This window comes from Lutra lutra, chromosome 17, assembly GCF_902655055.1.
Source record: "Lutra lutra chromosome 17, mLutLut1.2, whole genome shotgun sequence".
NCBI lineage: Eukaryota > Metazoa > Chordata > Mammalia > Carnivora > Mustelidae > Lutra > Lutra lutra.
The window spans coordinates 34,726,233-34,752,379 of record NC_062294.1 but is presented as its reverse complement, the minus strand read 5'-3'; the positions used below and the strand labels follow the sequence as shown (position 1 = coordinate 34,752,379).

General features: G+C 36.1%; 1 protein-coding gene across 1 annotated transcript in view; it reads left to right on the top strand.

Moving 5' to 3' along the window:
- LONP2 (lon peptidase 2, peroxisomal) overlaps positions 1-26,147 on the top strand; it is a 131,022-nt gene that overhangs the window by 8,104 nt on the left and 96,771 nt on the right. The window contains exons 3-7 of the mRNA XM_047712356.1: positions 2,299-2,430; positions 3,821-3,943; positions 9,578-9,741; positions 11,074-11,168; positions 24,359-24,617. Coding sequence (XP_047568312.1) covers positions 2,299-2,430; positions 3,821-3,943; positions 9,578-9,741; positions 11,074-11,168; positions 24,359-24,617 — 773 coding nt within the window. The remainder of the gene's footprint in view (positions 1-2,298; positions 2,431-3,820; positions 3,944-9,577; positions 9,742-11,073; positions 11,169-24,358; positions 24,618-26,147) is intronic.

Sequence of the window (26,147 nt, the reverse complement as noted above, 5' to 3'; positions counted from 1 at the left end):
TTATGTCATTGAAGAAGGAGATAGAGGGAGAATCAGAATTTTCTTTTTTTCCTGGGTAATACTCCTGGGTCTTTGTTCTTCTATTGGACACAGCTTCATAGAGATTGCACTTTGCTTTTTACTTCTCCCCACTTTGAATCAAAAGAGAAATTTTAAACATGTGAAGAATTATAATGACATGAAAGGAGGCTTTAGAGAGAAACATCACCGTAATTTCACTACTATCATGCATTTAGTTTAACTTTTGGCTTGTCTTCTGATCTCAGTCCAATTCAGTCTTATATTTTGTTTTCCTATCCATGTCTACTTTTCATATTAAGTAGCTTAATAAATTTCATTGAGTTGGGCTATCAGAATTTTTATCTTTCCTCTTTTTAGACATTGGGGTTGTTTCCAGTGGATACTTTTCTGTCATTTCCTTCTGTATTTCCTTGCATAGTAGACTTCATCAGTAGACTTCTTCATCAGTAGACTTCTTCAATAGCTTCCTGACTAATCTCTTTCTGGTTTCTTTTCTCTGACTCATCCTGTTCACTGAGCCTTTCTAAAGAAGTTCTGGGCCTTCCTCTCCCCTGAGTAAAATACTTTAATGGTGATAGGATAAAGTTAAACTTTCTTAGGACAATATTAAGGCCCTTCCCAACTCTGTTAAATTCCATTTATACCCATTGTTTTAGTCACGCTGTCCATCAGCTTCACATCTTAGTTGTTTCATGTCCCAGTGATTTTGTCCCTTCTGTTTTCTCTGCTGGGAGTGGTCTTCCTTCTCTCAGTTTTCAGATTCATGCTTTCCCAACTCCTGTGAGCTGTTAGTGCTCCTTTTCCTGCACTCCCACAGTCCTTTAAGCACCCTTTTTAATATGATGCTTACCACGTATTGAAATTTACCTTATAGGTCTGTTTCCTCTACTGAACTTGAATTCATCCCTGCTTTAACCACCCCTACGAGCAGTATGTTGTGTCTGTCAAGTAGTTTGTGCTCAGTAAGTGCTTGGAGAACAAGTTTTAACTGTTTTATTTTCTTAGGATGAATTCTTAGGAGAAAGAGTCTTTAAATTTTATTATCTCCTTCTCCCACCTGAGTGGCTTCATCATGACTGCGCTTTCTTTCATTCCCTTGACTCTAGGCAGGCAATGGATAGATTCCTAAATTAAAGTGCCTTCAGAGAGGCTTGATTAGTACTGACATCAGAAATCTTTTTAGAGTGACTAAATGAGGCACATCATTTGTGAATTAGTCAGTATGGGCTAAGCTTTGCTATTGTAAGTACTCCAGAATCTCAGTATACTTTATAGCAAAGGTGTATTTCTTATTCATGCTTTGTATGTAAAACTAGAGAGTGTGCTGATCTACCTGTTAGAGTCACTTAGGGACTCAAGAGGATTAGAGATTCATCTCAAAACATGTATTTGTTATTGCTGAGGCTAGAAAAGGAAATATGGTAAGGCTAAATGGTTTTTAATGCTTCTGCCCAGAAGAAACTGTTACTTCTCATGTTTCATGGATCCAGGCAAGGCTCATAGACCCATTTGTATTCAGAAGAGGTGAGAAAGAGCAGTCCCGCCATGTGCCCAGAAGAAAAGGAGAACTTTTGTCAACAACCCCAGTGATTATTATAGTTACTGAAAGCTTGCTTTTAACTTAATGTGTCCTAACTCCAGGATATACCCTGGATGTTGTTTGTATAAAAATCATTCACAGTCAGTGCTCAGATTCTCATTAATCCATTGTTCTACTAAAACACTGTTTTTCAGCTACTCATTGGTTAACGTAATAGCATCGACTCTATTAAATTTCCAGAATTTGGTAATTTCACTGTGATTATGTAAGAGAATTACCTTTGTTCTTAAGAACAAGGGTCAGGATGTCTGCCACTTACTCTAAAATGTTCAGCAATAACTGTGTGTGTGTGTGTGTGGGTGCACGCATTTTTAGAAAAAGCAAATGTGGCAGAATGTTAATAATTGATGAATTTAGGGGAAAAAAGAATAGGACTTTATTATACTATTGCAATTTTTCCATGAATTTTAATTTTTTTCAAAATAAAATCATAAATTTACAGAGCCTTTTAAACATTCATATTATCCGTATTTGAGCCATTTTTGCTTCAATTCTGATTGATATTTTGAATGTTCATCTCTTTTCCTCTGAGGCATGTAAATGCCTGGGCAGTGGTAATCAGTGATCTTTCAGAAATAAAGACTCTGAGGCCCAAACATTAAGCCTATATAGCAGTCTGTCTTTTGAATTTACAAATAATGCCAGATTTCATTAAAAAGACTTCTTTTTTCTTGTAGTTGGTTGAAATGTTAGATATGTCAGTCCCTGCAGTTGCTAAATTGAGACGCCTTTTAGATAGCCTTCCAAGGGAAGCTTTACCAGACATTCTGACTTCAATTATCCGAACAAGCAACAAAGAGAAGCTCCAGGTACAGTATTCCCTTCTGAAATGCAGAGTTGTTTTGTTAGTTTTTATTCGAAATAATAAATTTTGACCTTCAGTAAGAGTTACTGGAGATGCATAAATGTAGTTAAAATGCTCTTACACTGAAATTGACTATTAAAAGTAATTGCTTTACATTTTTGTTTGTTCAAGCAGCTCTTTTATTCACATTATCATTATTAGTAGTTTGTCATTTTATGGAAAGTTAAAGTGGAAAATTATTTAAAAAATAATATTTAACTCAAAAAATAAATATATTTTGTCCATTTTTTAAACATGTGGAGCTGTGACCTTTTGTGTATGGCCTGCTTTATTAGAATTTTTCATGATGTTTCTTACATAAAACATACCTATGATGCATTATCTATGATTTTCAGTTTCAATTTCTTGAAAGTGAAATGAGTTGTAAAGACACTGAAAAATGTAGAATCTTAGATTTGTATGTTTTTTTCTCAAAACTGTACGTTTTCTTACATACTAATTTTTATAGTGTTTTTAAGCAGTCTGCTTTATTGAATCTTCATAGAACATGTAAATTGGTTTTCATTAAACCTTTATCAGTTTAATACTTTTATTACAATTATGTAGGAAATTTAACAAATTACAACAGTGAGTGCATCTAACAGAAAGGTGTATAAACACCTTACTCTATAAACACAAGAGTGCAGCTCAACTGGTAGGAGCACAAGAGTGCAGGAGTACCAGAGGGTAAGCTGGCTGTGGGCATCAGCAGGGACATTTGAAAGAATGGAGGGCATTAGTTACTCCGATCATTAGTGGTGGTTGGTTAAAAGTGCTCCTATTCTTTGATGAATGTAAGAATTTAATATTTTGAACCTAGAAATTTTTTACGCCTAATATGTAGGCACATTCTGGGTTTTAAGAGAATAATTCACAGAAAGAGTTGACATTAAACGTGTGTTTTGTTCTTGCTGTTGGAACAATACACATGGCTTCATTTTTTTTTTTTTTTTAAGATTTTATTTATTTATTTGACAGAGAGAGATCACAAGCAGGCACAGAGGCAGGCAGAGAGAGAGGAGGAAGCAGGCTCCCCGCTGAGCAGAGAGCCCGATGCGGGGCTCGATCCCAGGACCCTGAGATCATGACCTGAGCCGAAGGCAGCGGCTTAACCCACTGAGCCACCCAGGCGCCCCACACATGGCTTCATTTTTAAATGAAAGCTCAAAATCCTTTTTTTCTTTTTTAGGATTCTGGTGATTTCATATAATTAATCTGGTTGTATTGGCCATAATGTAGCTGTGACTATTGATAGTTGTCTTTTTTACTTAATAATTTAAGTCATGACTCTGACTGCCTTGTTTTGGGAGCACGTGTTTCAGAGTGATTCTACTGACTGACTCATGTTCCCTTAGATTTTAGATGCTGTGAGTCTAGAGGAACGGTTCAAGATGACCATACCGCTTCTCGTCAGACAAATTGAAGGCCTGAAATTGCTTCAGAAAACCAGAAAACACAAGCAAGATGATGATAAGCGGGTAAATATTTCTTTCAGTCTACTTCTTTACGTTTCCAGTTTTTATGTGATATGAGATTCAGTTTTTTTGAAGCAAAAAAAAAAAAAAAAAACGGAACAAAGAAAGGAACAAAGCAAAAACTTCATTGTCTCTTATCACTCAAATTACTGATAAAATTCTGAATTTGGTATGTTTTTCTAGTCCTTTCCATGTCTGGGTCTTTCTTTTTTAAAAAACATTGTAATGTTTTCTCATTTTTTTGTTCTTGGTAATTTTTGGTTCATTATTAAAAGGGATAATTTACTAAGCAATTTCTCTTTGCCATACATTGTGTGTTGTTTCCAGTGTTTTCTGTATTTTAAAAATTAACAACTGTGATGAATGTCTTTGAAAATAATTGAAGTTATTCAGTTACTTCAATTTTTAAGTTACTCAAGAACAATAGTTACTCAATTAGATATACACTATCTAATTGAATACCTCATGTTTCCTTTTTATTGTATATCTCGTTTCCTTTTTTAAAAGTTTTTTTATTTTTTATTTTTTTTTATTTTTATTTTTTTTTTAAGATTTTATTTATTTATTTGAGAGAGAGATAGTGAGAGAGAGCATGAGCCAGGAGAAGGTCAGAGGGAGAAGCAGACTCCCCATTGAGCTGGGAGCCCGATGTGGGACTCGATCCCGGGACTCCGGGATCATGACCTGAGCCGAAGGCAGTCGTCCAACCAACTGAGCCACCCAGGCGTCCCTTTAAAAGTTTTTATTTAAATTTCATTTAGTTGACATACAGTGTAATATTAGTTTCAGGTATACAATACTTTAAGGTATTCAACACTTCCACTCATCACCCAGTGTTCATCACAACAGGTGCTTCTACTCCTAAATCCCTATCACCTATTTCATTCAGCCCCCTCCCCCGCCCCTGTAACCATCAGTTTGTTCTCTGTTGTTAAGAGCCTGTTTCTTGGTTTGCCTTTCTTTTTTTTCCTCCCCTTTCCTCGGTGATTTTGTTTACTAAATTCCACATATGAGTGAAATGACATAGTATTGTCTTTCTCTGCCTGACTTATTTCACTTACCATTCTCTCTAGCTCCATCTGTGTCATTACCAGTGGCAAGATTTCTTTTTTTTTTTTTTTTTGGTAGCTGAATAATATTCCAGTATATGTGTGTGTGTGTGTGTTTTTATTTATACCACAATTTCTTTATCCATTCATCAATCAATGGATACTTGGGCTGCTTTCATAATTGGCTGTTGTAAATAATGCTGCTATAAACACCAGGATGCACGTATCCCTTTGAATTAGTATTCTTGTATTCTTTGGGCAAATACCTAGTAATGTAATCGTTAGATCATAAGGTAGTTCTATTTTTAACTTTCTGCACAACCTCCATACTGTTTTCTACAGTGGCTGTACCAGTTGCATTCCCACCAATAGTGCCAATAATCCTTTTTCTCCACATCCTCACCAGTACTTGTTGTTTCTTGAGTTTTTGATTTTAGCCTTTCTAACAGGCGTGAGGTGATATCTCATTATAGTTTTGATTTGCATTTCCCTGACAATCAGTGAAGTTGAGCACCTTTTCGTGTATCTGTTGGCCATCTGGATGTCTTCTTTGTAAAATGTCTATTCCTGTCTTCTCATGTTTTAATTGGATTGTTTTTGGGTGTTGAGTTTTATAAGTTTTTTATGTATTTCAAATACTAACCATTTACCAGATATGTCATTTACAAATATCTTCTCCCCTTCCGTAGGCTGCCTTTTAGTTTTATTGATTATTTCCTTCATTGTGCAGGAGATTTTTTTATCTTGCTTTAGTAGTTTATTGTTGCTTTTGTTTACCTCACCTCAGGAGCCATATCTAGGAAGAAGTTGCTACAGCTGATGTCAAAGAGGTTACTGCCTGTGTTTTCTTCTAGGATTTTTAAGGTTCTCGTCTCACATTTAGATCTTTAATCCATTCTGAATTTATTTTTGTGTGTATATATGTGTATAAGAAAGTAGTCCAGTTTCATTCTTTTGCATGGTACTGTCTGTCTGGTTTTCCCAGTACCATTTGTTGAAGAGACTGTCTTTTTCCTATTGGTTATTCTTTCCTGCCTTTTCAAAGATTAATTGACCATATCATTATTGGTTCATTTCTGGGTTTTCTGTTCTGTTCTGTTGATCTGTGTCTCTGTTTTTGTACCAGTACCATACTGATTTGATCATTACAGCTTTGTAATATAACTTGAAGTCCCAAATTGTGATGCCTCCAGCTTTGCTTTGCTTTTCCAAGATTGCTTTGGCTATTCCGGGTCATTTGTGGCTCCATACAGATTTACAATTGTTTGTTCTAGCTCAGTGAAAAAAAATGCTATTGGTATTTTGATAGGAATTGCATTAAATGTGTAGATTGCTTTGGGTGGTATAGATATTTTTTTAAAGATTTTATTTATTTATTAGACAGAGAGAGAGAGATCACAAGTAGGCAGAGAGGCAGACAGAGAGAGAGGGGGAAGCAGGCCCCGCTGAGCAGAGAGCCGGATGCGGGGCTCCATCCCAGGACCCTGAGATCATGACCTGAGCCAAAGGCAGAGGCTTAACCCACTGAGCTACCCAGGCGCCCCAGGTGTTATAGATATTTTAACAACATTTGTTCTTCCAATCAATAAGAATGGAATGTCTTTCTGGTTTTTTGTGTCATCTTCAGTTCCTTTCATTGGTGTTTTATAGTTTTCAGAGCACAGGTCTTTCAAGTCTTTGGTTAAGTTTATTCCCAGGTATCTTAATGGTTTTTGGTATAGTAGTAAGTGGAATTGACTCCTTAATTTCTCCTCCTACTGATTCTTAATTTCTCTTTCTGCCGCTTCATTATTGGTGTGTAGAAATGCAACAGATTTTTGTACATTGATTTTGTATCTTGTGACTTTACTGAATTCTTTATCATTTATCAGTTCTAGCAGTTTTTTGGTGGAGTCTTTAAGGTTTTCTACATATAGTATAGTTTCATCTGCAGATAATGAAAATTTTACTTCTTCCTTGCCAGTTTGGATGCCTTTTATTTCTTTTTGTGTCTGCTATGGCTAGGACTTCCAGTACTATGTTGAATAAAAGTGGTAAGAGTGAACATCCTTGTCTTATTCTTGACCCAAGAGGAGAAACTCCGTTTTTCCCCACTGAGGATGATGTTAGCTGTGGGTTTTTCATACATGGACTTGATTATGTTGAGGTATGGTCCCTCTAAACCTACTTTGTTGAAGCTTTTTATCATGAGTGGATGTTGTATTTTGACAAACACTTTTTCTACACTTATTGAGATGTTCTTTTTTCTTTTTTTAATGTAGTATTAAGAACATACTACAAAATTGTTTCCTGAAAGGACTATGGCACTATGCTGTGCCATAATTTAGCTGACTTTTTGTTTTTAACTTAAAAAAATTTTTATTTTCGGGCGCCTGGGGTGGCTCAGTGGGTTAAGCCGCTGCCTTCGGCTCAGGTCATGATCTCAGGGTCCTGGGATCAAGTCCCACATCGGGCTCTCTGCTCAGCGGGGAGCCTGCTTCCCTCTCTCTCTCTCTGCCTGCCTCTCTGTCTACTTGTGATCTCTCTCTGTCAAATAAATAAATAAAATCTTTAAAAAAAATTTTTTTTATTTTCATTTACTCCAGTTCTGCTTATCTTTTTTATCTTCTAAGCTTAGAGTCCTGTATCCTCCAGTGATTTGGTAAATAGGCACTTTCAGTTTACCTTTAGCTGACTTTTGAAAAGTATTTAACTCTTTAATCCATATGTAATTTATTTTGCCCTAACGTGAAGATAGCATTTGTATTTTGTCCCAAACAGCTTTTTATTTAACTCAGCACTATTACAAGTAATTCTTCACTTCCCCATTGATTTGTGATGCTTCATTATCATATATTACATTTATATGGGGTCTGTCTGAAGTCTCCCTTGAGCTATCAATTTTACTCTTGTTATATGTGAGCAGAGTTAAGATCAGGAACATACTTTTGATTTGGGCAGAGTTGAAATGACAGGCCTCTGAAGGCTATTAGAAAGTAAGTCGAAGGTTCAGAATAATGTTAGAGATTTGATGGTCATCAATATAGAAGTGTTCCTTCATCAAAGAGAATACATTGTAGAAAGAGAAGAGCAAGGTGATGGATTCCTCACCAGTGGGACTAAGGAAGGAGCCTTAAAGCAGGGTGGAGGAGAATGACAGAGGCAAGAGTAGCCTGTCTGGTGTTTCTGTTTCAGGACATGATTCTGTTTCAAACAAACAGCAGAAATGAGAATTACTTCTGATTTGAGATCAGATCATTAATTTAGTTATACATTTTGTGCAGAAAGACAAAGCAAGGCACACTCTGTGTTGGGAGGCACAGAAAACTGCCAGCTGTTATCAACAAAATACTCCTACTGCTTAAATAGAAAGGTGTTCAAAATCATTTCAGAAAATGATCAAACAGGCAATAGTTATGAAAATGTAGGAATCAGAGGATAATATTTGGAGTTAGGCCTAAAACTTTCTCTGCCTATTCCTTAAGAGTTGAAAAGCACTCTTTAGTAGCTGGGAGAAAAAGATTATATAAAAAATTACTTATGTCTCAATAATGAAATAATTGATGTGCTTTTTAAAACTCTCATTTGAAAATTTTTTTAGTTTCAGTTTTTCATACTTCAGACTATTTATTTTTTCTGCCAGTGAGTTATGTAGATAAAGGTATAGATTCACTATTTCTGTTACTATAAAATTGCTTTTTTATATACTGCATTATGTCTTTAACTTTTTATATTTGAATGTATTAAGTAGATAACAATAATAGTTTAAAAAAATAAATAGCCATGCTTTTAAATGAAGTACCTGTCATTTTGCTCCAGTGATGGCTGGTGTTGATTCATGATATTGTTGAGTTGAGAATTTCAAAAGAGCACTTTGGAAGTTTTAAAATATGATAGAGAAGTTGTGGAGAAAGAGAACACAAAGCCATTTGAGTTGGCAAAGAGGATGGTTGTTGGATTTCAGAGAGCAATTTCAACATAATGGAGACAAAAGCGAAAGTATGAAATACAGATTATTTAAGTACTTAAGAAGGAAAGGGAAGTGGTGGTCAAAGCCACTTGATGGAAAAGCAGAACATCAGAAAAAGGGAAGTAAAGAGTGTGTAGTTAACTGAAAGGGACCTAGGTAAGATGAAATATTTTGAAAGGACGAAGACTTTTCTATGTGTGGGGGATAAACGAGAATAGAGTCAATGGTAGAAACATTAAAGATGTTAGAAATTTTATAATGTAGGAGGGAAAGTGGAATTTATTCTGTTGGTAATTACTAAATGGTAATATAATAAAGAAAGTAGTGACTGCAGTAGTGGCTCAAAGAAAGATAGTCCTAGATGTTTTCATTATTTTTAGAGCCAGTTCTTGAATTTTTTTCTCATTTTATAGTATAAGCATATAGTAAAGTAATGTCCACTTTATGTTGATCCACTCTTGAAATTCTGCTGCTTCTATATGTGCTTGTGCCTCTTAGTTATCATTTTGAACTTAGTTCCTAAAGATATAGACTGTATGAAAGTGTTAATCAGCACCAGTTATAACCTTGTGTGTGACTAGGTACCTCATTTCCAATTTATCTTGACACACCGTTTTACTCTTCTACTTTCTGTTTTAGGTTATAGCAATACGTCCTATTAGGAGGATTACACACATCCCAGGAGCCTTAGAAGATGATGATGAGGATGAAGACAATGATGACATTGTCATGCTAGAGAGAAAAATACGAACATCCAGTATGCCAGAGCAGGCCCATAAGGTCTGTGTTAAAGAGATAAAAAGGTAAATTGACGCTAAAAAGAAACTATTCACTTGTTGGTATTTTCATTTTGCATATTAATGTTAGAAAATTACTCATGGAATAATTACTCATGGAAACTTGAGTCTTCTTTGGATCACAAACTGAAAGCTGAGTTGTTTTATGTTCTTTAACCTTTCTCCTTATGGTTAATGTAGGTATAGACCATTCTATTCATTTTATCTTTCCAATGTCAATTTTTACCTTTCATGGCTTTCCAAATTCTCAGATTATAGCTGTGATCTGTGGAATCTTTAGATTATCCCTCTTCATTCCTCAACCAGAATCTGATTTTAAAACACTCTTAATACTGCTGAATTAACACCAGTGTCCCAACTCTTTTTCTCAGCTGCTGTGTATAAGTGGTGCAGTTCTTCCACCTATAGTATACTGTCAAACATGACCACTCTTGTTAACTGCCTTTTTGTTGTCTAATGAATAGGTTGTACTTTGTTTCGACACAGTGTTTGTTCACTTATCATGTTCTTCACATGTCACTTTTTTCTTCTTTAGAAAAAAAGATTGTAAACTCTAGAGGGCAGGGACTGTCAGTTTCTCTTTGTATAAGGTAAAGTACACAGAAACCTTATGACAGCATAGGGTATATGGATAATCTCAGGGTTAAATAGAAAACCAGTATTTTCTTTCTGTACTTGACACAGTATAACTATGTTGCATTTTCTTTTATTAGTGAATTATATGAACCTAAGTGAATGCTCAGTAACTAAATACTTGACTTTCTCAGGCTCGCAGTTAAGGATGTGAGTTGCAGTTCTGGAATACTTTATATTGACTGGCATTAATGTAGAACATCTGTTGTGGGCAGAACACTGTTAAACACTGCATTTATTATGGGAGTTGCATTTTTAATTAAATATCTGATATAAGCTTGCTTTGATGAGCTGATTTCATCTCTGATACAAAAAATATATAATTATTGTGTTATGCATGGTTAAGCACTTAAATCTTACTATGATAGGTATATTAATGGATAAATGTGACTTGAGACTCCCACTGTGAGATACTGATACTGGTAAGGTCATATTTCAAGGATAGAATTAGATACAGTGTTTCATCCCTCACCTCTGTTAACCCCCCCCCCCCCCCCCCCCCCCGTTTGCAGGTATCTGTTTAGTTTTTTTTTCCATAAGTACGTTACAAAACAAAATAACCAGATTTTTAAAAACATTTCCAGATTTTTTAAATCAAATATGCATAGTATATCTGACCCCAGAAAGGCAGATGCTGGATTTTTGTGTTTTTAGGGAATTCTTCTATGTTGTGGAACATTTTTGCTATGTATTCTTTCCCCGCAGACTCAAAAAAATGCCTCAGTCAATGCCAGAGTATGCTCTGACTAGAAATTATTTAGAACTTATGGTGGAACTTCCTTGGAACAAAAGTACAACTGGTAAGCCAACAAAATAAGACCTTTTTATAGTCTGAATGTTACTCAGAAAGCTCATGATTCTGTTGAAATACTCACCACTTATTATCTTACTGTTACTGTAGTTCTAACAAATTATTTAGATGTTGAACTTGTATCATCTAGGTCTTGGGACCAAACAGGAAGAGAAGGTGCTACATGAAAGTGCCTTTTGCCTGATTTTGGAGAAAATAGGATTTTCTGTAATTGTTGATGTGTTTCCTAATACCAGTATTCAGTCAATAATGAACATTAATATTTAAAGAAATAGTTATATATAGCTGTAAATGGAGCAGTTGTACCATTTTGAAGTTTGTTTTTCTCATACAAAAGCCTATCCAGTGAGTTTAACTTCTGTCCTTCAGTAAAACTTTTCTTTTCCTATGGATTTGCTCTTTTCTCTTGGGATGAGATGTACACCATTGACTCTCATAATTCTTAGAACCATTTATTTGCACTTGTTTCTGTTATTGGACAGGCTAGTATTACAGGTTGGTATTACACACAAGGTTTACTGAGTTCAGCAGTAGACTGATTGCCTGAACTGCTGTTGGCATAGGAGTATCCATATGGTTGACTTTTGAAAATTTAAAGATATATTATCCTGGCTAGTAAAATCCCTACATTTAAGAAAGTACTACAGATTTTTTTTTTTAAATGTTTCCTCTAAAACACACATTTATGTCCCACATAAGATGTGCCATACAAACCAGATTTCCAGATGTTGAATTTTTAATATTAAAAAATACTTTCCTATTAACCTACAGAGGACCATCCCTTCCAGTACTGAGAACTTAAAAAAATTGTTTTTGCCTCCTAGAAATGAAGCACATTCTTGTTAAATTAACTATGGTGGGACAATGTTAAGGTTAAAATAGCTCCTTTTTTTTTTTTTCTTAAACAGTGTTATACATCAAATTTATTTTTAAGAGAATACATAATCCAGATTAAATATAAATCTTGTCAAGCCCTTATGTGATTTAGAAGGCTCTAAATTCCATGGAAAATGACCATATAGTCCCTGAATGTAATAAAACTAAGAAAGTAATAAAATAAACAAATAATAAAGTAATAAAACAATAAATAAATCTTACTTAATATACTATTTGTATAATACAAGTTATTAAGTAAGATATTATTTATAATAATGATAAGGTATTTTGAAAATACAATTAATTGCAAGAACCTTTCTGGGAGGGGTGGGGAACTAAAGGAGCACTGCAGTTGGACTTTGCCATTTTTAATCCATAAACATGTAATTTTACCTTAAAGGCAGCATTACATATGTGATCTCATATGCTACAAAGTTTTTTCAACAAGGATCTCAGGAGGAACAGCCTAATGCATTAACTTGAATCTAGTTTGATTGTTTCTTCCTCCTCCCAGTGTCTTTACATTGAACACTAAATTGAATGTATTAATCTTTTCTGTTTCTAATGTATATGCTACATTTTTTCTTGACACTTTCTATCCTAAAGCAGCAACATTAAATTTTCTTTTTTTCCAAATCACAGTTTTAGATGACCATTTATCAAGTGTATATTAGAGGATAGTGTGGTTTTAGAAATGCTGTTTGCTATATGCTGTCTGTTATCTTTGTTTTTTTGTTTTAATTTAGATTTGTATTTTATTTATTTATATTTTATTTAGATTCAATTAGCCAATATAATACCATTAGTTTCAGATGTAGTGTTCAGTAAGTCATCAGTTGTGTATATTACCCAGGGCTTATCATATCACGTTCCTTCCTTGATGCCCATCACCCAATTACCTCATTCCCCCGACCACCTCCCCTCTAGCAACCCTCAGTTTGTTTCCTATAGTTGAGGGAGTCTCTCATGGTTTGTCTCTCTCTCTGATGACTTCCTATTCAGTTTTTCCTCCCTTCCCTTATGATCCTTTGTGCTGTTTCTTACATTCCACATATGAGTGAAACCATATGATAATTGTCTTTCTCTGGTTGACTTATTTCGCTCAGCATAATACGCTCCAGTTCCATCCATGTCAATGTAAATGGTACGTATTCATCCTTTCTGATGGCTGAGTAGTGTTCCTGTGTGTGTATGTATGATATATACACACATACCACATCTTCCTTATCCATTCATCTGTTGATGGACATCTCAGCTCTTTCCACAGTTGGGCTATTATGGACATTACTGCTATAAACATTGGGGTACAGGTACCCCTTTAGGTCAATACATTTATATCTTTGGGGAAATATCTAGTAGTGCAATTGCTGGGTCTTAGGGTAGCTCTATTTTTAACTTCTTGAGAAATCTCCATGCTGCTTTCCAGAGTGGCTGCACCAGCTTGCATTCCCACCCACAGTATAAGAAGGTTCCCCTTTCTCCACATCCTTGCCAACATTTGTTGTTTCCTCTCTTGTTAATTTTAGCCATTCTGACTGGTGTGAAGTGGTATCTGTTTGTGGTTTTGATTTGTATTTCCCTGATATTGAGTGATATGAGCACTTTTTCATGTGTTTTTTGGCCATTTGGATGTCTTCTTTGGAGAAATGTCTTTTCATGTTTTCACCCATTTTTTGACTGGATTATTTGTTTTTTTGGATGTTGAGTTTAATAAGTTCTTTGTAGATCTTGGATCCTGGCCCTTTGTATGATACTTCACTGGCAAATATCGTCTCCCATTCCATAGGTTGCCTTTTTGTTTTTTGTTTATTGACTGTTTTCTCTTGCTGTGCAGAAGCTTTTTATCTTGATGAAGTCCCAGTAGTTCATTTTTGCTTTTGTTTCCCTTGCCTTTGGAGACTTGTCTAGCAAGAAGTTGCTGCAGCCAAGGTTGCAGAGATTGCTACCTCTGTTGTCCTCGAGGATTTTGATGGATTCCTGTCTCACATTTAGGTCGTTTGTCCATTTTGAGTTTATCTTTGTATATGCTGTAAGAAAATGGTCCAATTTCATTCTTCTACATGTGGCTGTCCAATTTTTCCCAGCACCATTTATTGAAGAGACTCTCCTTTTTCCATTGGATCCTCTTTACTGCTTTGTTGAAGATTAATTGACCATAGACTTGAGGGTCCATTTCTAGGCTCTCTATTCTGTTCCATTGATCTGTGTGTCTGTTTTTATGCCAGTACCATACTATCTTGATGATTACAGCTTTGTAATAGAGCTTGAATTCCGACATTGTGATGCCACCAGCTTTGGTTTTCTTTTTCAACATTCCTCTGGCTATTTGGGGTCTTTTCTGGTTCCATACAAATTTTAGGATTATTTGTTCCAGCTTTGTGAAAATTTTTGATGGCATTTTGATAGGGATTGCATTGAATGTGTACATTGCTCTGGGTAGCATAGCATAGATACTTGAACAATATTTATTCTTCCAGTCCATGAGCATGGAATGGTTTTCCATTTCTTTTCATCTTCCTCAAATTTTTACATGAGTGTTCTGTAGTTTTCTGAATACAGATCCTTTACCTCTTTGGTTGGGTTTATTCCTAGGTATCTTATGGTTTTTTTGTTTTTGTTTTTGGGTTTTTTTTTAAGATTTTATTTATTCATTTGACAGACAAAGATCACAAGTAGGCAGAGAGGCAGGCAGAGAGAGGAGGAAGCAGGCTCCCTGCTGAGCAGAGAGTCCAATGCGGGCCTCGGTCCTCAGACCCTAGGATCATGACCTGAGCCCAAGGCAGAGGCCTTAACCCACTGAGCCACCCAGGCGCCCCTATCTTACGGTTTTTGATATAATTGTAAATGGGAGTGATTCCTTAATTTCTCTGTCTTCTTTCTAATTAGTGTGTAGAAATAAAACTGATTTCTGTGCATTGATTTTATATCCTACCACATTGCTGAATTCCTGTGAGTTCTAGCAATTTTGGGGTGGAATCTTTTGGATTTTCCACAGAAAGTATGTCTGAGAAGAGTGAGAGTTTGACTTCTTTGCTAATTTGAATGCCTTTTATTTCTTTTTTTTGTCTGATTACTGAGGCTAGGACTTCTGGTACTATGTTGAACAACAGTGAGTGGTGAGAGTGGGCATCCCTGTCGTGTTCCTTGGGGAAACTTAGGGGAAGAGCTCTTGGGTTTTCCATGTTAAAATTTATATTTTCTGTGGACTTTTCTTATATGGCTTTTATGATACTGAGATATGTCCCCTCCATCCCTACACTGTGAAGAGTTTTAATCAGGAAAGATGCTGTATTTTGTCAGATGCTTTTTCTGTATCTTTTGAGAGCATCATATGGTTCTGGTCCTTTCTTTATATAATTCTAATAATAATAATAATAATAATGATAATAATTCTATTATTAATGTGATATATTACGTTTATTGATTAGCTAATATTGAACCACACTTGCAGCCCAGGAATAAATCCCACTTGGTCGTGGTGAATAATCCTTTTAATGTACTGTTGGACCCTATTGGCTAGTATTTTGGAGAGAATTTTGGCATCCGTTTTCATCAGGGATATTGGCCTATAATTCTCCTTTTTGGTGGGGTTTTGTCCAGTTTTGGGATCAAGGTAATGCTAGCCCCATAGAACGAGTTTAGAAGTTTGCTTTCATTTCTGTTATTGGAAACGGTTTCAGAAGATTAAGTATTAGTTCTTCTTTAAATGTTTGGTACAATTCCCCTGGGAAGCCATCCAGCCCTGAACACTTGTGGGTTAGGGTTAGGTACATTTTTGATTACTGCTTCAATTTCCTTGCTGGTTATGGTCTGTTCAGATTTTCTGTTTCTTCCTGGTTTGGTTTTGCTAGTTTATACGTTTCTAGGAATGCATCCATTTCTTCCAGATTGCCTAATTTGTTGGCATTAGGTGCTCATAATGTGTTTTTAAAATTGTATTTCCTTGGTGTTGGTTGTGATCTCTCCTCTTTCATTCATGGTTTTATTAATTTGGGTCCTTTCTCTCTATCTCTCCCTCTCCCTTTCTTTCTCTTTTTTTTGATAAGTTTCGCTAGGGGGTTTATTGATCTTATTAATTCTTTCAGAGAATCAGCTTCTAGTTTTGTTTATCTGTTCTACTGTTCTTCTGGTTTCTATTTCCTTGATTTCTGCTTTAATCTGTACTGTTTTTCCTCTTCTGTTTGGTTTAGGCTTTATTTGCTGTTCTTTCTCGAGCTCCTTTAGGTGTAAGGTTAGCTTGTATATTTGAGACCGTGTTTCTTGAGAGAGGCTTGTATTGCTACATGCTTCCCTCTTGGGGGAATATATCCCCTATATCCTAAAGGTTTTGAACAGCTCTGTTTTCATTTTCATTAGTTTCAATGAGTTTTTTAAATTCTTCTTTAATTTCCTGGCTGACCCATTCATTCCTTAGTAGCATGCTCTTTAACTTCCAAGTGTTTGCATTCTTTCTTAAATTTCCTCTGGTGTTTGAATTCTAGTTTTTAAAACATTGTGGTCTTAAAAAAAATAAAAATAAAAAAAAATAAAACATTGTGGTCTGACAATATGCAGGGAATAATCCCAGTCTTTTGGTATTGGTTGAGATCTGATTTGTGATGCAGGACATGATCCGTTCTGGAGAAAGTTCTATGTGCACATGTTGCTTTAGAATAGAATGCTCTGTATATATATCTGTGAAGTCCATCTGGTTCAGTGTTTCATTCAAAGCCCTTGTTTCCTTGTTAATCTTCTGCTTAGATGATCTCTCCATTGCTGTGAATGGGGTGTTGAAGTCCCTCCTATTATTTTATTATTTGTGTGTTTCTTTAATTTGGTTATTAATGGTTGATATAATAGGCTGCTCTGAAGTAAGGTGCATAAATATTTATAACTGTTAAATCTTCTTGTTGGGTAGACCCTTTAAGTATGATATAGTGTCCCACTTCATCTCTTACTACAATCTAGTTTAAAATCTAATTTGTCTGATATGAGGATTGCTACCCCAGCTTTCTTTTGAGGTCCATTAGCATGGTAAATGATTTTCCACCTCCTCACTTTCAATCTGGAGGCATCTTTGTGTCTAAAATAGTCTCTTGCAGACAGCAGGATATTGATGCCTACTTTTTTATCCAGTTTGATGCCCTGTGTCTTTTGATTTAGCCCATTTACATTCAGAGTTAACTATTGAAAGATATGAATTTAGTGTCATTGTCTTGCCTGTAGAGTCCCTGTTTCTGTAGATTGTCTGTGTTTCTTTCTAGTTTATGTTACTCTTGGGGTCTCTTTTTGCTTTACAGAATCCCCCCTTAATATTCCTTGCAGGGCTGGCTTGGTGGTCACATATTCTTTCAGTTTCTGTTTGCCCTGGAAGTTCTTTATATCTCCTTCCATTCTGAATCACAGCCTTGCTGGATATAGTATTCTTGGCTGGATGTTTTTCTCATTTAGTGCCAGCCCTTTATGACCTGGCAGGACTCTGTGTATAGTCTGCTGCCAGTCAAATGTTCCTACCCTTGTAGGTTAAGGAGTTCTTGTCTCGAGCTGCTTTCACTTTTCTCTTTATCTGTGAAATTTACAAGCATCACTTATTATATGTTGGGGTGTTGATCTATTTTTATCAAATTTTGAGGGTGGTTCTCTGTACCTCCTGGACTTGAATGCCTTTTTCCTTCTCCAGAATTGGGAAATTTTCAGCCATGACTCACTCAGATATGCCTTCTGGCCCTCTCTCTTTCTTCTTCCTCTGGGACACCAATAATGCCAATATTGTTTAGCTTTATGATACCACTTGATTTCTCAAAGCCTCCCCTCAGAGTCCATTAGCTCTCTTTCTCTCTTTTCCTCAAATTCCTTCCTTTTCCCATCATTTTGTCTTCTCTGTCACTCTGTCTTCTGCCTTATTTACCATACCTGTTAGAGCATCCATTTTAGACTGCATCTCAGTTAAAGCATCTTTAATTTCAGCCTGATTAGATTTTATTTCTGCATGAAGAGATTTCTCTAGTGTCTTTTATGCTTTCTTCAAGCTCAGCTGGTAACTTTATAATTATTATTCTGAATTCCATCTCTAACTTTTTACTTATGTCCATATTGATTAGGTGTGTGGCACAGAGTATTATCTCTGGTTCTTTTGTTACGAATTCCTCCTTCTAGTCATTTTGACCAGAGAAGAATGGATGGACAAGAGAACATATCAAAAATATCAACCACGACCCAAGCAAAATATACACTAGACAAAGCTGAAGAAGTCAGAAACCAAAACAGAAAGGAAAAAAAAAAAGGGAAAAAAGAGAGAATATAATCTCCCAGGTGGACAAAATAGGGTGATCCACTTCGTCCTAGGTGTATTTTGGTCTATTTGTTAGAAGACACTAATGCCAAAATTATAAAGAAAGCAAAACTTGCATATACACAAAAATAAAATTGAATTTAGTGAAAGGAAGCTGAAAATTAAGACTATATCTATAAAATATAAATGTAAAAGTGAAAGTTAAAAAAAGACTTAAAAACAAAGAGTTGATTAAAATAAGAAACTAGTTGAAAAGGAAAAAGAAAAGAAAAGAAAAATTTTAAACGGAAAGGTAAAAGAATCATGAGAAAAAAACCCTTGAATTCTATGTACTGTTTCCCCCTGACTTTTTGCAGTTCTCTGTGCTCTGTAAACTTGGTATTCTCCGGATGTTCCAGCTGGTCTTCTGGGCGGGGGTCGGGGGGTCTACTGCACTGATTTCTCAGGTGTCTTTTCCTGGAGGGAGGTGCTGTACCACCCTTTGCCAGAGGGCTGGGCTCAGTGTAAGCTACTTCGGGTTGCTCCTTGTGGCTTTTGCTCCCTGAAGGCTTTCTGCACCACTTTAGAGGATGAAAATAAAAATGGTGGTACCCTAATTTCCAGCCCCAGAGCTAAAAGGTCACAGCCCCCTCTCTTCAGTAAACCCTCAGGGAAAAGCAGTCTGTGTTTTTTTGTATGCCACACTCTGCAGACTCCTGTAGTGTACAACTGCACTGATCCTCCTGGGGGAGGGAAGAGGGTTGCTGTGGGCCTCCCACTTGCAGGGCCCACAAATGGAGATTGGCTGCCCACTTGTGCCGTGGTTTGTGGTTTATGGCAAACCAAGCTGAGAGTGTACTCCCAGGCTTGTTGACCGTAGCCAGTTTCCCCACTCCAGTGCTTGGAAATTCTGCTGGCTCAGGCACCCCCTTTCTTTCTGTGGCCCCGGGGATCCTGAGACCACACTGTCCCACCTAGGATTCTTCTCCGCTTCGCCACCTGAGCACCTTTCAGGCAGGAATATCCCTGATGGGAGTAGACTTCTAAAAGTTCCAGTTTTGCACTCTGGGGCAATATCACTTTCCAGTAGCCTGCTTACAGTTCCTCCATCCCCACACCATTTATCTTCAGATATATCCCTTCGTATTCACTTCTCTGCACTGCCTACCTTGCAAAAACTGGTCACTTTTCTATTTGTAGAATTCCGCAACTCTTTTCTTACATCCCAGGTTGAATTCACGGGTGTTCAGAATGGTTTGATAGGGGTCCAGCTGAATTCAAGAGACCAGATGAGATGAGATCCCATACTCTTCCACCATGTTGCTTCTTTCCTCAAAATAACTCCTTTTTAATTAGTTTTTTTTTTTTGAAAGGATCACCTAACACATTTTTTAAATTTATTTGTTTATTTGGGAGTGCATGCATGCATGCACAGGCAGGGGGAGAGGCAGAGGTAGAGTGAGAGAATCCTAAGCAGACTCCCTGTTGAGCACAGGGCCCAATGTGGGACTGAATCCCACAACCCTCAGATCATGACCTGAGCCAAAATCAGGAGTCAGACCCTTAACTGAGTGAGCCACCCAGGCGTCCCAGGGTCATCTTAACACATTTTTAATGTACACGGCTAGGTAGTATTAAGATGAAATTGGCCTGATCATCTTCCTTTTGTTTTGACAACCCTTAGATTTCATTCCTCTTAATAGTTCTTAGGCTCTTACTGTGGAAAGCAGGTACATTCTAAGTTATGCTAATTATTCTTCAGTGATGCTCTATAAATTTCCATTCATCCCATTCTCTAGATTTTAGTTTGTTTTTAAGTTTTTCTCTCTGTTTGAATGTTTGTGTATAAAATTAAAAGGCTAATTCACATTTTGTTTTCTCTTAAATTCTGAGAATCTATAAGTTTTCATTAGATTAAATTAGGTTGCACTGCTGAACTATAGAAGCAGTTGTTTAGAAGCAATAATTTTTTTCCTTATTTGCTTTATTTTCCAGCTTTATTTTGGTATAATTGATAAACAGTGAACTGTACATACATAATACATACACTTTGACGAGTTTTAACATGTGTATCTGTAATACCATTACCATAAGTAAGATAGCAAACATAACCATCCCCTCCTAAATTTTCTCATGCTTCTCTGTAATCCCTACCTCCCATCTTTCCCTCCAAATCCCCATCCTCTATAGATTAGTTCATATCTGCCTTCGGCTCAGGTCATGATCCTAGGGTCCTGGGATCAAGTCCCGTATCTGGCTCTCTGCTCAGCACGGAGCCCACTTCCCCCTCTCTCTCTGCCTGCCTCTCTGCCTGCCTCTCTGCCTACTTGTGATCTGTCTCTCTGTCAAATAAATAAGTAAAATCTTTAAAAAAAAATGTTATAAAAGGGAATGATGTAGTATGTACACCTTTTTTTTCTGATTTTTTTTTCAGCATAATTAGAGGTTTGTCCATGTTGCTACATAGATTAGTAATTTGTTTATCCATTTACCTGTTGATGGGTATATGGTTTGTTTCCAGGTTTTTAACTACTGTTCATAGAGCTGTTAATGTTACTATGCTGGTAAATTTATTTCTTAGTTTATTTCATGTTTGCATGACCACATTCCCTTCTAGTTGAGTTATTTTACCAAACAAACTAAAGCTGAATTTCTTGATTTAATTCTTTCATCAGAATCCTTTTTGGAAATTCCGTAGTGAAACGAATGGAGGAGAACATGCATTCCCATTGATTTAGCCTCTCTCCATGTCATCTGACCCAGTTTGTGGTCAGTTCTCGGTCCTAATCTCACTGGGCTGTTGGGAAGTCCATTTTAGTTCCAGTAGTCTTCTGTTAACTTACAACTCTCCAATGCCTACTTTTTAAGTGAGGTGGTCCTGTTCTGTGAGATTGGGAGAGGGCTCTGCTCCATTAGTTTGGACCTGGACAAGAAAGTTATATTTAAACTTTGTGTTATTTAACTGCTCTGCTTTTGTTTCACCTACCAAGCTTCCCTGATAGTATATGTTTGATAGTTACTTTGTTATTGTTGATGGAGTTGTGACAATTTTCAAAACTCGTTACTTTCTCTTGACAGTAGGACTTGTATATTGTGCTAAGAGCATCTAGATAATTTGGTAATCCCAGGGGTCTTATTTTGAAATTTTGGTATTATCTCAGTAACATTTTTCTTTGCTTCAGGATTTATTCTAACTAATGACTTAAAGGAAATGCAGGGTGCATATAGAATATATAGTGTAATGGCCTGAGAATATTAACATTGCAGATTTGATTATTTGCCATCAGTAGCCTTGTAAGTTGCTCTCAGCTTCCTCCCTCCTCCACTTGTCCTATTTAAAAAGTGAACTTAATTACTAATCAGGAATTTTTACCAGGTTTATACAGTGTAATTGTACAGATTTTGGAGGGAAACATTTAATTGAACGCAAAAGTGCTGACTCCTATTCTTTACTTAAATAAACAAAAAGTATAAGAACAGGACAAAGCTGTTACTATTTTCACAACTATATAAGGAGACCACCCACACACTAGAAACTCAGTCTCTGCTGGGTGTGTGTCAGCATTAGAGATGCATAGCATTTGTGTACCTGCTCCACATGAACATACTTTTCATTGTTTAGTATTCCAGCAGAGAACTGAAAATGGGTAAATTGTGATATACAGGGAGGCATGTTGAACTTCTGAGCCATTCCTATATAGAATTAGATCTAAGTAATTATTATGAGTGTGGTTACAAAGCCATGAAAATGTTTTTCATGATTGTTGAGAGAGAAGCTTAACTAAGTAGAGGTCACCAAAAGCAGAAAGGAAAGATTTGGAGAAATGAGTTTGCTGATTTTCCCATCTTGAATGGAAAGGGCCAGTAGATACCATTTCAGTCTTCCAGTTGTAAAAAAGATTTAGTATAAACAGAAATAGTACTACACAGCTAAAAACTCAAGGAGCTAATACTCATTTCATTTTATATTTTTTACATGTAACTACATATATTATTTGAAATAGGAAGCATGCATTTTGAATCATTGAAAAGAATAATCAGAAAAAATTGTATCCAGTATAGAAAAAGACACAAAACAATACTTTATGTAGTATGGAAATTATCTTTCCTCATATGTTCGAGGCACTTTTTAAAATTGTCTTTACTTGGCATATTTCTTAGAAGAAATTCCTTCAGAGTGTTTTCAATTTTTTCTAAATTACATGGAATTCTATTCTTAGTTTACTGAACGTTAATTAGGGGTGGATATTTCATTATAACAAGTGGCTTTTAGGTACAAAATGACATTCTGATGGAGAGTTTTGCTTCTTGGACATGGTCATGTAGTAAATACATCAGTAACCTAATACTAAACCATCTTTGCATAACTAAAATAAATCCCACTAGTCCTTAGTAGATTACTCTGAATAGATTTGATTTAGTAGAATTTTAATATACAGAATGGGACTGGGCTGAAGTTTTCTTTTGTGTTTGCTGTGATAGGTTTTAGAGTCTGGGTTTGCATTATAAAACAGTTGGGAAACTTACTATCTTTCATTTGTTCATGTATTTATTAATTAGGGTTTGAAGCCAAGGAAGGGGGAAGTTTTGTTTTTCCCTTTCCAAATCACTTAGCCAGAACTAAAAGCAACAGTGCTATAATTAAATTACATATATTACCGCTTAGCTAGGTTTTTTCAGACTAGCTTGGGAACCAAACTACCATTTAAGGCTATTTTTTTTCCTTCTCTGTAGGAAGAATGCAGAGCGGATTCCCAATAACTGAAAGAGTTGGCTTGCATGTGTTTTCCTTCTTCCCAGTTTCTCCTCTCTCTATCAGTACTATCATGTGGCCAGGTATCATCCCCCAGATGTCACTCAGCTGACGAATTCTTGCTGGTGACCATGAGTATTTAATGGTTTAATCTACAAGTATTTTAAGTAGTAAAGCACATCAGTAGACCTGATGAAACCTTGGCTGTAGAACTAAAGCCTAACTCATACCTTACTGGGGAGCCTTTAATTGATAGAACGTAGATAGTTCTTTATACATCTTATGTATTTTTTTTGACCCAGCACCTCTCCCTATAGATTAGTAAAAGGAAGTGGTTTTGGATATAGGTAGGGATTTAGTTATGAGGATACAAGGAACCATGGTAAAGCATGCTTTATAACTGTAAAGATTTATAGATAACCTAAATGTTCAGCAGTAGGGAATTATTTAAATGAGTATGGATGATTAAATAATGGAATATTATATAGCTATTAAAATATTACTAGAAAATACATTTGACCCTTAAAGGTGTCCATAATATGCAAAGTGAAAAAAACATTTTACAAAACTTGAAGGTATCATATAATCTCATTTGGAAAAATAGGTATAGGGCATGTGTATGCACACACATGTACAAAACCTACCATAGTACACACCAAAGTAAAGGTAGGGATGCTCTCTTGAGCACATGGGGTTATGGGTGACAGTTTTCTCCTTTGTATTGTTGTCACTGGGTTTTTTGAAATGAGCATACATTACTTCTGTAATAAGAAGAAAAACACTTCAGAAAAGGATAAACAAATGCCAGCACAAATGGAATATGTAGAAATTATGTCTCCATGAAAGGAAAGTGTACCTAGAAAATGAAATGATAGGAATATAAACTTGAGGGTTTTTTTTCTTTTTTAAAGATTTATTTTTGAGAGAGTGAGAGAGCACGTGTGAGAGCATGAGGACCCGGGCAGAGGGAAAAGCAGAGGCTCCTCTAAGCTGGGTGCCTGTTGCGGAATTCAGTCTGAGCTGAAGGCAGATGCTTAACTGACTGAGCCACTCACGCGCCCTCCTTGAGTTTTTAATTGTGTATGTAGTACTTACTATTTCTGTTGATACTAAATCTTATTAAGCAAAGAAGCCAGGTCCAGGTCTCCCTGAAGACTCATTTAGAAAGATCCACTTTTGTTCTCGTCTCGTTACCTTTTTTTTTTTTTTCTCCCTAAAACATATTTTGACTCTTGTCAGCTTCAAAAGCAGTTCTTCCATTTAAAAATTCTGTGTGCTTACTTCTGGGATTATTTGACAGACCGTCTGGATATTCGAGCTGCCCGGATTCTTCTGGATAATGATCATTATGCTATGGAAAAACTGAAGAAGAGAGTGCTGGAATACCTGGCTGTCAGACAGCTGAAGAACAACCTGAAGGGCCCCATTCTTTGCTTTGTTGGCCCTCCCGGAGTTGGTAAAACAAGTGTGGGAAGATCGGTGGCCAAAACTCTTGGTCGGGAGTTCCACAGGATTGCACTCGGAGGAGTGTGTGATCAGTCTGACATTCGAGGACACAGGTAAACTCTTTCTCTCAGTTTAGTCTCTGGTTCTCCATTTTAATTGACTAAAGCCCTTCAGAAGCCAAGGCATAATGTATATCTTTTTCTCAAAGGGCTATTTGTAATATCTTGAATCAAAAGGACACTCATAGTACTTATTTATAGTACATCTATAGGATGTTTTTAGCTGGCGTAGAGCCTCAACCGTAATGGTGCATCCAAACTAACCTTGTTATTTGTCTGACAATGGATAACTAGTCTTTGCCTCAGCCTTCCTGAAATTTCATTTGAATGTAATTATAAATCAGTTATGGTTAGATGTTACAGAGTCTTTACATTCATTTTGGCCCAGTAGCATTTCATAATTAATGACCCCTAACTCTTAGAGTTTAAAAAATAAGTACAACACAGCTGGGGCAGGTAGGAGAAGGGAAGAAATCTTTGATAACAAACGTTTGCAGTTTAACTTTCTTTTAAGAAGGCTTGTTTTCCATATGGGTATAAGTAATAAGGAGAAAGGATAGTTACTAAGACCTATCCTTGCAATTTTGACACCCTTTCTATAAAAACACATTGAACTGTGAGAACTGAGTCTTTGATTAATCTAACATTACTAGAATCAGATTTGCATGTTATATTCATGGTTTTGTTCTCTGATCTCTGTTGCTCAGATTGGAAGATGCTTTGGGAAAGCATGAACATTCTGTTTTGAGGTTTAAGGGTTTCATAGCAGTTGCAAGTTGTGAGAAAATACACCTATAATGTGTATATTAAAGAACACTTTAAAATGTAGAAATCATGGATGCTTACTAAAGAATGTGATGTTGTAAACCTGAAACTAATGTCAGTGATATCTCAGCTTTAAAAAAAAATTTTTTTTTAAGAAACTGCTTAACTTCCATTAGGAATTAATTAAACTGAAGATAAAACTTCTCTCTTCAAGGTCATACCCTCCCAGTCTTAAAGTTGTTAAAGCAATCTAAATTATACGTGGAGGCTTTGAAAATCATGCAGGTACTGGCAGTGACCAACTGCCAATTTAAGTTGGCTAATTTAAATGCGTATTTACAGTTTGGTGAATATGGATTAAACTTTGATTGTGTGTGTTGGGGGGAGAATGGGATGCTTTTATAACATCTTGTTTTCCATTTGTATTATTCATTAGATCATTGGCCTTAGGCAGGAAACCTTTTCAGAAACTTTTCCATGAAAAATAGTCCTTTTTCTCTTTTATTTGCTTATTTACAATTCTTATGCATTAAAGAAAAATCATTCCAGGATTTCAATAAATAAACAATGAGGGCTGCAGATTAGGTTGGGGAATTGATTGGGGTCGTTCTGGCAATTTCTAACTCTTTTTGTCACCTAGACCTGCTTATTCTCATATGTGCCACTAGAGGCTGTCCTTTGCTTTTATAAAGAAATTGGCACCTTATACCAATCTGGGAGAAACTGGATCTAGAGCCTGAATCTTTTTATTTTAGCTCAAGAGCTTTTGGGAGATGTTTCCCATTCCAGTGACTTGATTCATGCATTCAGAGTTGTTTT